Genomic DNA, 14277 nt, shown 5'->3' with positions numbered 1-14277 from the left:
GTTTACTTTAGCCTTCTTGCTAGAAGTATTTGGAAACGTTTTGAAAAGTCTTTACAGAACAGGTGACGCAGGGTTTGTTTCTGACGCACTGGCTTCTGTCTTATTTTTGTCTATGGTGACGTTCAGAGGAGCAGCTGGTATTGTGAGTGTAGTCATCAGAAAAATCACCGAGACAGTGGTTGTATTTTTTTGAAGGGATTTATCTTCCTTGTAAATTCCAAGGGCTTTGGCCATGCACAGGTTTGTGTGAAATTCTGTTTCGTCGCACAGGCTGAGTGAGCACTGGGACCCGTGCTTTCGTGCGGAAATCCTCCCTGGGAATCCAACCTTTTGCCACGCAGCCTGTCGCTGGGTTGTGAAGATGTCAGTTTCCTACAACTTGATCCGTAGGTTTCATGCAGTCTCAGTGAAAACAGGTTATTCTGTGGGTATCAACACACTGACTCTGAAGTTCACGTGGAGAGGATGCAAGGTTCCCAGAACAGGGGCGACAGCAGTGAAGGAGGAGAACAGAGTCACAGGACCGACTCTGCCCGACTTCAGGACTTACTGCAGACGTAGCTGCGGGGATCAGGGAGTGTGGCCTTGATGAAAGATCTATTTGTCAGCAGATCCATGGAACCAACAGAATGCCGAGCCCAGAAAGAGACTCAGGACACCTGACCGATCTTTGACAGATTATCAAAGGCAACACAGTGGAAGAAAAAGGCAGCACGTCTTGAAGAAACGGTGCCTGAACAACTGGACGTCCGCGCAGTGGACCACAGACCGAAACGTAAAATGCGAGACTAGAACACTCCCAGAACATAACACAGGAAATCTAGATGACTTTGGATGTGGCGATGACTTTTGTGATGCAACACCAAGTACACAGTCCATGTAAAAATAACTGGCAAACAGGACTTCATTAAAATAAAAAACTTCTGCTCTGTGAAAGGCAGTGTCAAGTGAATGAGAAGACAGTTCACAGACTCAGAGAAGATGTTTGCAAGAGATGCATCTGATAAAAGATTAGTATGATTTCTTAGAAAAAATTCAAAATAAAAAGCAATTTAAAAATGAGCAAAAGGTTTGAATGGATACCTCATCTGAGAGGAAGTACATGGGTAGAAATCTAAGAACACCTGAATATTGATGGTAAATGAGCACATGAAAAGAAGGTCAACGTTACATGTCATCAGGGAAATGCACGTTGAGACACGAGCTAGCAAGCCATGAGGAAACACGGAGGAGCCTTGAATGCGTGTGGCCAAGCGGAAGAGGCCCGTCTGAAAAGGCTGCGCACGGTATGGTTCCAGCTCTGTGACCTTCTGGAAGAGGCAAAACTACCGGAGCAGTAGGAAGATCAGTGGTTCCCGGGGACTGGAGGGAGGGGTGAACAGGTGGAGCCCAGGGGACTGTTAGGGCAGTGGATCTACTCTGTGTGCTGCAGTCACGGTGGACACAAGCTGTTAGACACTTGTCCAAAGCCGCAGAACGCACAGCACCAGGAGTGACCCCTGATGGGAACTGTGCACTGTAGTCGACAGTATGTACCGAGCTTGGCCCAGCAGTCATAACAGATGTTTGTACTGATGCAAGATGTTAATTCTGGTGGGGGCGGGGGAAGGGGAGCAGGGCAGGGTGAAGAAGGGGATGTATGTGAACTCTTTCTCCCCAACTTTTTTACATTCCTAAACCTGCTCTAAAAATAGCCTATTTGTTAAAAAATGGTTTACACACATATTTTATTGTCCCTGAAAGGCTGAGAGGTGGACAGCACCTGTGTTCGGGTGACCGGGGCTTAGTGGCGAGACCGTCCTTGCCAGAAGGGCTTGTTCACAGCGGAGCCTGGGGTTTGAACAAAGGCCGCGTGACCTCTGGCGTCACGTTTTCTACAACGCGGGAATTCGTCAGCTGATTACTTCATGGCATAGCCACTGGGCTGAGCTGTTTTCCTGGCTCTGTAAATCATGTGATGCAGCCTGTGGGCTCGGCATCGGGACACGTGACTACTTCAGTGGAACCGAGGCTGACAAACCAGACTGAGATGTTCTTAGAATCCGGGTGTTTCCTGTGTTTGCTCTGGCCTGTGGCTCTCACCCGAGTGCTGGTAATTCAAGTAGCAAGGACACCCGGGTTGGCTGCCCGTCGAGTGACAGAGGCCAGTGCAGAAGGTGCCCACGTGCTACGAGGGAAGCCTTGGCGTCTGACCAGCATACACTTGAAAAACAGGGGCTTAAAGCAGGCTTCTTGTTGTACTTCTATAGTGAGGTGTTGCTCTTTTTTTTGGGCAGCTTTTTTTTGTGTCAATGGTGAGAAAAAATAGATTAAACTTATTGTTAGCCAATTTGATTTCTTTACACAGTAGATTGGTTTTTGTTTTAGATCATTGTTTCTCAGTTAAAGAAATAAACCAAGAAGGATAACTGCTTCTTGATGTTTAATCCTTTTGCCCTGTTGCTGTAGGTTTTTTACCAGCTTCAAGGAGCTCCTCACTGTTCTTGTAGTCACACTAACCCTAGCATTTCAAGTGTGACCTTTGTTATGTAAATCTTCAAATCCACTGGTTAGAAAGAGACTGGAGTCCTGGGAAGCCTTCCCAGGTTTTGCAGGAAAGTCACTTTAATTACCCATAACTCATTGTTGCTTCCAGCTCTCCTGATACTGTCAGATGGTAAATGCACTTGCCCACTTGCAGGGGGTTAAAAACAGTCAGCTGGAATCTAAAAAACAAACAAACAAAAAATGTAAATACAAAACAGAAACAGAGTCATAGACATAGAAATCAGACCTGTGGTTGCCAAGGGGGTGGGGGGTGGGAAGGGGTAGACTGGGAGTTCAAAATTTGTAGATACTGACAGGCACATGCAGAATAGAAAAACAAAATTACACTGTATAGAACAGGGAAGTACAGACAAGATCTTGTGGTAGCTCACAGTGAAAAAAATGTGACAATGAATATATGTATGTTCATGTATAACTGAAAAATTGTGCTCTACACTGGAATTTGACACAACATTGTAAAATGACTGTAACTCAATAAAAAATGTTAAAAAAGAAAAAAAAAACACAGCCAGCTGTACTTGAAAGACGTCTCCGAGATTCTCCATCTACTTACCACCGTGGCTCTTCCACCCTAGTGGAACACGAGTCACGTGTCCTGGACCAGACAGCTTCGTAAGGCCTGGGGTGAGCCGGTGAAGGGCCCTGTTTCTCAGGAAACCTCTGGCGCCTCCACCGAATGCTCACCCTGGTGTGGGTGAGGTAAACGGGCATCTTCCTTCCGTTTTCAGTCCACACCAATTGCTCTGTATTTAAACCATTTTTCTCTTACATTTCTTTACAAAAATAAAAATATGATGAATGTTTTCATTCATTCCTTCATTTGTTCATTTATTCCACAAATGATTCTTTGTCACTTATATGTCTCAGGCATGCTTTTTTTTTTAATGAACTGGATTCAATCCCTTGTAATAACCATAATGAAAAAGGACAGGAAAAGGAACATGCACTTACACATGTGTGTGTACAGCTGGACCCTCTGCTGTGAAACCACCACAACCTTGTAAATTGACTTCAGTACAAATCTCTCCTCTTCTTAAGGTTCAACTTCTAGTTTTCAGCTTTGAACGCATCTTCGTGAGGGCACCTGGGTTCTTTTTGGCCTCTGTCTTCTCCCTAACGGGACACCCAGTGGGCTGGGCTCTGTGAGAGCGTCTGTTTCAGTCACCCACGCCCCTCTGCCTGGAGGGCCAGGTGCCCATGTGCCCAGGAGACCACAGGTACCCACCTGGCTGTGACCACATTAGAGAATCACTGGTCCAGAAACTCTTCCTTAGCTGCCAGTCACGTGTTTGTGTGATGACGAGGTTTTATTGCAATAAGATGCCTTTGTAGAGCATTTATCTACCTGTGTGCAGTTAACTTGGAAATAGTGCATATGGACATTCGATTTCCTTCACCTTCTCGTGAGCTGGGTCACGATAATCCTTATCGTGCACACCTGCCAGTGGGAGCCATGTAACACCCGCCGCCATCGTGCCTCAGGGCTAGTAAGTCTTCAGAACTATCCACACGTGCTCACCCTCTCCATTTTCTAGGAAAGGGAACATTAGCATGCAGCCTCTGGAGGCCCCTGTGTCCTCTCCTGGCTTCATCACCCTGTGCCCACCCCGGCTGGTCCAAGCATCCCTGGCGTGTCTTTGTCCCAGGCGGCACCTCTGTTTCCACCGTAGATAATGATAACACGTGGAGGTGGTTTTCAGATAGAAGTCTGTGTGTGTGGCCACATTGAGCCTTACGTGTTAACCTGCTGCACGGTTGCTACATGGTTGAAAATGACTTGGTGGGCATTTGGGCTGTGTCGGGTTCTAGGTGTGAGAGCCATGCTGTGGTGAGCGGTTCCTGCATGTCCTCAGGTGAGAGAGTAGCGATCTGCATAGCAGTGATGCCCAAAGTGGGGTCCTAGGTCCAGGGGATCAGTGTCACTGGGAACTTCCTAGAAATCTACATTCCTGGGCCCTGCCTCCGACCTCCCAGACCAGAAGCTTGGGTGTGGAGGCCCAGAAGTCTAGGTTTGGAAAAGCACCCCAGATGATTCTGATCCAAGTTAGAGTTTGAAAACCTGCTTTAGGATTTATCTTGAAGTGGAGTCTCTGAGTCGTAGGGTAAGAGGACCTTCAACCTGACTTTATTTTCAACTTGATGTAACGTGTGGCTCACCCTCCTCAGCAGATGAGAAGGTCTCCACTTCATGTTCTCATCCAACCATCACTGGTGCCAGACTTCTTGATTTTGGCATTCCAAAAGCTGTGGGATAGTCTTATCGAATCTGTCTGTTTACAAATCTTTGATCAGTAGTGAGGTTGCACATATTTTTGTAAGGTTTATTGACTCTTTTCTGTTGCTTGTCTCTTCACATCCTTGGCTCATTTTTCTATTCGTTTGTCTTTTCTGATTAATTTATAGATGTTCTTTATATGTTTGAGATACTAATCCTTTGTCATCTATGACTTCTTTTGTAAACTGTTTCACAGTGTCTCTTGTCATGCATGTTTAAAAACGTATATTTTAGTTAAATTTTAATATCTACTTTTTTGTTTTGCAATTAAAAAAATTTTTAATGCCTCCCATGCCTTCCATATGGTAAAGGGTGATAATTATTTTCTTCTTAAGGCTTTAAAATTTGTGTTTCACTGTTGGACATTTCCTCCCCTCAGAACTGGTTTTGGGGTATGGGGTGAAGTAGACTTAGTTTTATTTTTCAATATGGATAATCTGCTCTTCCAACTCAATCAACTTCTCATTAGTCTGATATATATCACTGTTATATGTCAAGTGTCCACACCAGGGGTCTATCCCAGGGCTTCCTATTTTGTTTCCTTGGTCTATTTAGTTAACTTTTGGCAATAATTTATCCTATTAATTATTATGCCTTTAAAACATAATACTGGGTAAAGTAAGTCTGCTCGTCTACTTTTTAAAAAAAATTCATTGAAATTATTCTAGACCTTTTACTTTTTCCACGTGAAAACTGCTTATCAAGTTTCCCAAAACACTGCTAAGACATTGATTCGAATCAACTTGAATTTATAGATTAAAGAGTGGAGGACTTATGGCTTCACAATATTTCATCTTCTTTATTACAAGCACAGTGTGTGTCTCCATATATTCAGGATTTCTTTTATGTTTTAAATAGTATTTGTTATTTTCCCCACTTAGATTTTGGACATCCTTGGTTAGATTTATACTTGGAAAAGCATCATGTAGTTTTACCTTCTGTTGTGAACGGGATTAAAAACCCTCTTGCTGCTCTAGTTGGCCACTTGTCTTGGGTGCGTGTGCTCTGCATTTTTCTTGTTGATTTAGTGCCTGGAAACCTGGAGAGAAGCTGAGGCCCAGGCTGCGTCGTCGTCCTTTAAGCTGCTTTCTGACCCAGTGGGGAGCGGTGTGCCTTGTGACTGGTGGACCCTGACGACGTCAGGGCCTGGAGGCTCTGGACGTCAGGAGTGTTAGGAAGCAGCTGTGTGGCCCTGGGAAGTTCAGTTACTTCTGCCTGCTCCTCGGTTTCTGCATCTGTGAAACGAGTAACTTAGAATAGACTCTGTCCAGCATTGCTTCTGAATCCACGTTTTTTGAGTCAAATATGGAAGTAGTTTAATTTGAAAAGGTGATTTTCCACATTCTTGGGAGTCTGGTGTTGACACACACACTGATGTAAGACCTTGACAGTATTTCAGATTTCACTTACTCCCTTGGATAATTGGTGAGCAAAATTGGAGAAATGAATCAAAGGAGTTTTCTGTTGCCACAGAGAAGGTGGGTCCTTTGGGGAACATCCATGAGCCCTCCATGGGCAGGTGCTCAGGTGCCCGTCCCACCCGTGGGAGCTGGGGAAGGAGCCGGAGGGCAGTGTCTCCATCCATCCATGTCCCCTGGGCCGGTGCCCTTGTTTAATTCCCAGCCATGGCAGGAAGTTGCCAGCCTCTCCTCTGTGCACCTCATTCTCCCACACCTACTCTGCCAGCATGTTGAGATGGGGCAGGCGGGGACAGGACCGCCTCTCCGGGTGGCTTCCTTGGCCCAGGGAAGCAGAGCCCGGTGGCCACTGCACCTGGTTCCCAGGAGCCTGTTGTGGGTTCTCAGCATCACGTTAGTGGCTTCTGGGTATTTCCCCCAAACACCGTTAACTGTGAGCTCAAACTCATAGTCTCGCTCATTTCTAGAACTTACTGGTTCTTTCCTTCTGGGAGTCTGCCTCGGATCTGCTGTTCCTAATCCGGGTCCCTCCCTGTGCCTCTTTGGGAGAAGCTGCTCACAGATGATTTTTTTGTTGTTGTTGCTTCATTGATCAGAGCTGGGATTCCCCGGGTCTGCAGGCAGGTAGGTCTGGGGCTGTGGTTTCCTGTCTCCACGTTGATTTGTCTCGCTCTGCACGAGAAGGCTGTTCTCCTCGCCAGGTCAGACGGGCCAAGCAGGGCAGGCGTTTCTGCCTCCCTGTCCTTGCTCGTCTATGGACTGTCTGAGTCTGTAACTCCGAGTGTGTGCTGTTCACGGGCTGTCACCAGAGGTAAACTGACTGCTGAGTGCTGGGTTCAAAGGCAGAATCTGCAAATTAAATTTTTTGTCCATCTGGGTTTGTTCTGCACAAGAGAAGTGCTCTGTTTTCTCTGTGTCTCTCCCAGGAGCGAGCAGCTGGATTTATTTTTTTAGGTTTTTAGTTTTATGTTGGAATGTGCCAAGTTCAAGTATGTTTAATTATCTAAACTTCATGCTCCTGGTCGTTTTCGTTAGCAAACATAAGCCCAAAATTTAAGCTGTGATTTTTCTAATTTGGTGCAGGATGTTGAAGTGCCACCGTGTCTCCTGGCATCCATGATGACAGTGACATACAAGAACTTGAAGTGAAATTGCTGCCTTAGGAAAGCTGTGTTTACCACTAGGTCTAAATTTCATCAAGAGAAAAGGACGCCCGGTGTCTCCGCGGTGTCCCCATCGCCCCCACATGCAGACTCTGGGAGCGAGGGCCTGGGTGGCCGCACGTGGTCCCCAGGCCCCAACCCGCCACCAGCGTTGCCCCCCCAAGCCCTTTTAAGGCCTTCTGCCTCTTCTTTTCACTTTGCTTACTGAGCAGCTTTACATAATTTTGAGTCGGTTTCGTATCTCGCCTTTGGTTACTGGTCAGCCACCCCAACGTGCTGCGAGTCGTTGCTGGAACCTTCCTCTTCCTGTTGGCTGCTCTTTCCTTGGGGGCCCGCAGCGAGCGCGGCCGGGGAGCTGGACCGCCGCTGCCCTCCCTGGGTGCCCCTGGCTTCCGCCGGAGGAGCGCTGCCCGCCCTGCCCCACCCTGCCCCACCCTGCGGGCAGAGTCTCCCGTTTTTCCCTCCAGCTCCGGCAATGCTGCTCACTTTCTTTTTCAGTGAAGGGAAATCCCATTTATACTTGTACTGCGAGAGCTTGAATGTACGGTAATTAAAATAGATGTTTCTTAATTTTGCTCTGTGGAAAGTGACAGCCAGGCTCCATTAATCACTGAAAAGAAACCGCATCTCAAGGCTTCTAATTACCCAAGACCTCTGTGTGCTCCCAGGCTGGTGGCTGGATAAAGCTGAACTTAATAACCTAGAAGGAAACCAGACCGCTCCCTTGTTTTTACGTGCTCGTGGTCTCGAGTCGCAGTCGGACGGTCTGGGCACCAGGCTGGTCAGAGGTCCCGGCACAGCCTGTGACTGTTCCCGAACCAGGTCACACCGAGTGTCTGCAGGGGCAGCTGACAGCGGCAGGTCGCGTGGTCGCGCCGGTTGCTTCTGGAAAGCGGAGGTTTGCAGACGGGCTTGGGGAAGCGTCACCAGTGTTCTACAAAACGACGATTCGATGTAAACGTCCAACTCGAGGCCCTTCTGTGCTCCAGCGTTCTGTGAAAACCTCACGGTCTTAACGTTTTCCCTCTGCCACGTTATCCCGACTTTCCTCCTCCTGCAGCTGCTCCTTTGTCAGTTTCCCAGGAATGCGGACACTTTTCAGTGTCCAGTCGTGAGTCCTCCCCTGACGGGCCCCTGGAGCCGGCTCCCCCTCCGGTGTTAACTCTGTGCACTTGCGGTGGGTGTCTGTCCTCCACCCGGACCCTCTCCCAGGGCCAAGAGTCCCGGGGTGCTGACGGCCCTCAGATTCCAGCACCCCCCCCCGCAGAGGGGACCCTGTCCCCATCTCCCCCTCGCTGTCTCCTCCCCTCCCGTCTCCCCAGGGGCTCACGTTTGTTCTCAGCACGTCTCTAACCTTTTATTTTCTCCTGCTCTCCTTGCCGGGGTCAGGCCCTCCTCTCCCGCCTTGGCCGCTGCTTCTCCGTGGGAGGTGCCCGGGACATTGCGGGTTGGCGCCTCCGCTGGTCCCCTGTCTGGGCTGTGGGTCTATCTGTGCTCTTGCCCAGGCTCCCTCCTGGGGGGGCGGGGCCGCGGGGGGCGGAGGGGGTCCTGGGGGGAGGGACCTCGGGGGCGGAGAGGGCCGCGGGGGGCGGGGCCGCGGGGGGCGGAGGGGGTCCTGGGGGGAGGGACCGCGGGGGCGGAGGGGGCTGCGGGGGGCGGGGCCGCGGGGAGCGGAGGGGGCCCTGGGGGGAGGGACCTCGGGGGCGGAGAGGGCCGCGGGGGGCGGGGCCGCGGGGGGCGGAGGGGGCCCTGGGGGCGGGGCCTGCGGGGCGGTGCGAAGAGCCGCGGGCGGAGGGGGCGGAGGGGGCCGCGGGGGGCGGGGCCGCGGGGGCGGAGCCTGCGGGGGCGGGGCCGCGGGGGGCGGAGGGGGCCCTGGGGGCGGGGCCTGCGGGGCGGTGCGAAGAGCCGCGGGCGGAGGGGGCGACGGGCCGGGCCGGGCCGGGGAGCAGTTTTCTGTCCCCGCAGGCCGAGCTGGCCCAGCGGCCCCGCGGCCGCCCTGAGCTGGTCCCAGGTTCTGAAATGCCCACTTCCGCAGGTGCCTGGCATCCGGCTCCCCCTTTTCTTTGCTCTGATTCCTCAGAATAAAGGGAAACGACCAAGTGACCCCGTCTATTTTGCCTAAAACGTCTGTGGCAGCAAATACTGAGACTTGTCCTCCATCAGCACCGGGTTACCCGTGTCTGCCTGTGGTGACTGAAGTAATTTTTGCCACCGGCCGCGGATTATGGGTGTCCCTTCACCATGGAAACAGGCTTCGTCCTGTCTGCGCATCTAATCAGATCACAGACCAGGTCCCGGCTTCTCTGCTGTTCTTCAAATGGCAGTCCGGTAGTCCTCACCTGAATTAACTGAGTGTCCTGCCCTCCGTCCAGTTTTAATAGAGCTTAAGATGGAGCTTTATCACGCACTGCGTTTCCAGGCGGACTTTGATTTATTTCTGAATTTTTTCCCTTCTGCTGCCCTAACACTTCATGGTGTGTTAACAGTGAGTTTTGTGGTACCTGACAAGTAACCCCCTCTTCATTTCCCCATATGTTTATTCATCCAGATAAACTTTAATATCACGTTTCAAGTTTCCATAGAGTCATGGGTGGAATTCTGATTGGGATTGTTTTGGACTTGCAGGTAAAGTTAGGAAGGACTGACACTTCCAGGCTGAATCACACAGCAGAACGCGCTGCCCCGTTTATTTGGGTATGTGTTGAATAATCTTTGTTTGTGCTTTATTCAGTGGTCAGACCCTCACCTTGTCTGCCTACGTGATTTACAGGAGAGGGGCGGTGGGTTTGTGTCCGGCTGCTGCGTGCTCTGCTGCAGTTTTGTGGACTTCATTCTTAAATGTGCTAGAGGTTTTGCTTTAGTCATTTCAATACATGTGGATTCATGATAGATTTTGACTTTCACTATTTATCTGTTACGAAATCTCCTTCCTGTTTTTGGCAGTCTTGTCCTGAGCTCAACCACTTTCTGCAGTAAGATTTCAATTCTCGTCTGTGTCTATTTTGGAGATCTTAGGGTTAGATTTTATTTTTTGACACAATCGGAGTCTTTCTCTTTCTGGGTGAGTTTATCCTATTAATATAACGTATATTTTGTGCTGTTGTTTGAGCTTATTATTGCTTTTGTATGCTTGAAAACTTTAAAAAATTATGTACTTTGCTCTGTGCTGTGTGTATTTTGTGTGCTTGCTTCTATTCTTCCCCAGAAATTTAGAAGGAACTTACTCTGTTTACATTTTATTTTAAGTAATACATTGAAGTCTGTTTCTTGATTATTCAATTTCAAAGCGAGAGCTATTAGGAAAGGTGAAGTAGCATTACACTCACACTTTAACTACAAGCAAACTTTCCTTCTACCTGAGGGAAAAAACCAGTTCTATTGAGACAGAATTCACGCATTACACAATTCACCCATTTAGAGTATATAATCCAATGAGTTTCGGTTTGTACAGCATCACCACAGCCAATCCCAGAACGCTTTCCTCACCCTAGAAGGAAACCCCGTCCTCTGAAGCCGTGGTCCCCGGTCCTCCAGCCCCCACCGCAGTCCTTGCCCCCCCCCATCTACCTTGTGTGTCTGTGGGTTTTCCTTTTCTGGACACATCATATGAATGGAATCGTGTGACGTGAGGTCTTTGGTGGCTGGCGTTTTCCCTGAGCACAGTGTTTCCAAGGTCGTGTTCATCCACATTGTGTTGGCAGGGAGGTGGGGTTGGGACAAAGGCAGGCTTCTCTCTGAGCAGCTCCCCTTCACCCCCCAGCAGCTGTGAGTGGCTGTTTATACACTTCTTTTTTTTGCTGTATCTCACCACTGTCACTGGGGAGTGGGCAGTGGGGGGTTTTGTGCTGTCATGCTGGAAGTCCATCTCATTTTTTAATGATGGACAAGTTTGAGCACGTTTAAATGCTCACGTGAAGAAGGCAGAGATGGAGGCAGGTTGAATATGTAAACAGAGAAGGTGGGTCAGTGGATGCAAGTCCTTTTAGGAGAATGTGGGATTGAGAACACTCTGGGGCGTCAGTTCCAGGTACGTGGGACGCATCTCTGAATGCAGCAGAGGTCGGAGGACCCCTCATCGGTGTGGGGTGTGAAGTCCAGGAGCTCCTGTTGCTGGCTTTGCTCTTCCTTGTGAAAAGGAGTGAGGTTGTGGGTCAGGGGCACCAAGGAGGGGCCACGAGGCTCACACAGCTGCTGGGAAGTGGGAGAGAGAGACTGCGTTTCTGGAAAATGTGTTAGGATTTATCATTAGGGGTGTGAGGAGGAATCTCGTATGCTTTAATTCTAGATTCATCAGCAAACAGCTGTTACTAACTGGGCTCAGGATTCACCCCTAAGCTCGTGCTGGAGTGGGGGTCCCGAGGTGGACGGTGTGCTGGTCGACAGAGGGCTTGAGGGGCTTCTGTTTCTCCACGTCTCGCCAGCACTGGTTATTTCTTGTCTTTCTGTTGGCGGCCATCCTGACAGGTGGGCGGTGACATCTCACTGTGGCTGACTTGCATCCCTGGTGACGAGTGACCTCGAGCATCATTTCGTGTGCCCGTTGGCCACCTGCGTGTCTGCTTTGGAGAAGTGTCTGCTCGTGTTCTTTGCCTGTTTTTTAATCGGATTGTTTGTTGGAGAAAAGGAAACCTTTGTACACTGTTGGTGGGAATATAAATTGGTACATCCAGTATGGAGGTTCCTCAAAAAATTAAATATAGAACTACCATATGGTCCAACAATCCCATTTCTGGGTGTGCATCCAAAGGAAATGACATCAGTACCTTCAAGGAGATGCTGCACTGCCGAGCTCACTGCATTAGTCACAAGAGCCAGGACGTGGTAGCAGCCTCAGTGTTCAGGCAGATGAATGGATACAGGAGATGTGAGGTTGAGGAAATCCTACCATTAGTGGTGAAGACATGGATGGAGCTGGGAGACATCATTACAGGAAATAAACCAGACAGAGAAAGCTCTGTGCTGTCACTTATATGTGGAAACAAACACAAAAGCTTCTGTCCTAGAAGCAGGGGGTAGAATGCTGGTTCCCAGGGGCGGTGGGGTGGGGAGATGCTGGTCAGAGGGCAGAAACCTCAGTTAGAGGACGGGTAAGTTCTGGGGGTCTCACGTACGACGTGGTGACTACGGTTAACGGCACCATGCTGTGTCCTTTGAAGTTGCTGAGCGTTTTAGTCCATGCACACATGTGCACACACACACTCACACTCGGGTTAGCTCCAGGCGATGGGTGCACGTGTTCACTAGCTTGAGGAAACGTACATCCATTTGTCATGTACAGTTTAAATGTATTACAGTTTTATTGGTCAGTTGTTCCTCAATAAACCTGAAGTAAATGTATCCAGGGAGGCTTCCGGATTCCGTGCTGCAGAAAGCTGGCTGGGTCGTGCGTGAAGAAAGCTCATGTTTATTATTTTAATTTCGTGGTTTTTGCATCTAGGGGTGCCCTCTGAACTAATGTGTCCTAGGGGCCAGAGGGGCTTGGGGTCTGCCCCGTTTGCTCCCTGGGGCAGGAGGACAAGTCCAGAGGAACATCAGCACCCCTGGGGGGAGGAGAACTCCTCACTCTTCTGCCATAATTTGCAAAGACCAGTCCGTACTCGTCAGCCCTTGAGGAGTAGCTGTTCTGCTGTTGGAACATCCACCAGGAGGACAGGCTCTCCGTGGGGAGCGCAGGGGCGTGGAGGTGGGGTCCAGTGTCCGGCAGGGCCGGTGGACAAGCTGCGGGGACGTTCTCCATCAGTGCCCCCTCCCCCGCCTCGTGTGGGGTCTCACGCCCCTGGTCTAGCTGTTGCCAGGACATCGTCTTCCCCCACGGTCAGCCCTGCTTCTGTCTGGAGGTGCTTTCTCCAGCCCGGGACCTTGTGAGACCACCATTTTCTTATTTCTGCCGCTCACCACGCCCCGCCCCCCACCTGTCATCCTCCTACTGGGCAAAGTTCCAGGTGTGGATTAACTGCATCACTGATGTACCCCACTCGATACCGAAAAGAGATGATTACTGCCAGGGAACTACGTGTTTGAGTAGTTGATGCAGATTAAAAACAAAACACCCCCGGACAGCCGCCGCTTGGAGCCTGGCCGTCCACATGCCCCCCTCCTCCCCGGCTCCCTCGGGGGGTTCGGTGCCAGGCTCTCTGCTCCAGCGTCAACACCTCTCCCTTCACAGAAGGGACCCAGGTCCCCAGGAGATGCTTGACTTCCCCGCCTCCTCCCGGCATATGTGGACCCGCTCTGCTTCCCTCCCTCGCCCTTCTCTTGGGAGGGGTGAGGGCAGCACCCTCCGTCCAGTGTTTCTCTGATCACCTGTGTCCCTGGCCCTCCTTCCTCCCTTCTCCCCCTTTCTGTCAAGTTTGTCCCCTATTCTAACTCCTTTGACCAGACTGTCACCATGTCCTCCTACCCCATCTCCACACACCGCCTCCAGCTCCTCCGCGGACAGGTCACGCCCCTCAGGTGTGTGTCAGCTTGTGATCAGTGTTAGACCCCACCAGCGGGTCCCGTGACAGCGCCCGGGCTCATACCAGGCTTCTGTCCCCGTGACTGTCACATCCGTGTCCACCCCGCAGTCCTGGGGACACGTCTGTCATGCTGGTGAGACTCTGCTCAGGACAGCGTCCCCCCTTATCTGCTGCCCATTCGTCTTGGTGCCGGTGTGAATTCCTCTGAGAGATGCCCCCCCATGGTGTTGGTGCCTCTTCCGGGCATCACTGTGGGCCGAGTTCATGTGTCATGGTCACCCCGCTGCCTCTCGGGTCGGCTGGCCTTCGTGTCTGGGACCCGCGAGCTCGCCTCCCTGGGCAGGCGCCCCGTGCGTGGCTTCACGGGAGTGAGACCCGCCTCCACGGGCAGAGCTGGTGGCCTTGCAGAAGTTACC

The 14277-nt window shown here is 50.5% G+C and overlaps 1 protein-coding gene and 1 long non-coding RNA gene across 2 annotated transcripts in view; one reads left to right on the top strand and one right to left on the bottom strand.

Annotated features, from left to right (window-relative positions):
• Positions 1–1710: 1710 nt before the first annotated feature.
• On the bottom strand, positions 1711–8929 carry LOC140689547 (uncharacterized). Its single transcript, XR_012064594.1, has 2 exons — positions 8758–8929; positions 1711–2705 (listed from the first exon to the last, which is right to left on the bottom strand). It is a non-coding gene; the product is annotated as an uncharacterized lncRNA (long non-coding RNA).
• Positions 8930–9560: 631 nt separating this feature from the next.
• DLGAP2 (DLG associated protein 2) overlaps positions 9561–14277 on the top strand; it is a 363853-nt gene continuing 359136 nt past the window's right edge. Inside the window, exons 1-2 of the mRNA XM_072950578.1 lie at positions 9561–9888; positions 10029–10097. Coding sequence (XP_072806679.1) covers positions 9793–9888; positions 10029–10097 — 165 coding nt within the window. The 5' untranslated portion in view covers positions 9561–9792. The remainder of the gene's footprint in view (positions 9889–10028; positions 10098–14277) is intronic.

The sequence above is a fragment of the Vicugna pacos genome, chromosome 26 (assembly GCF_048564905.1).
Source record: "Vicugna pacos chromosome 26, VicPac4, whole genome shotgun sequence".
Lineage (NCBI taxonomy): Eukaryota > Metazoa > Chordata > Mammalia > Artiodactyla > Camelidae > Vicugna > Vicugna pacos.
The sequence above is the reverse complement of the archived record's forward strand: the minus strand, read 5'-3'. Positions and strand labels throughout refer to the sequence as shown.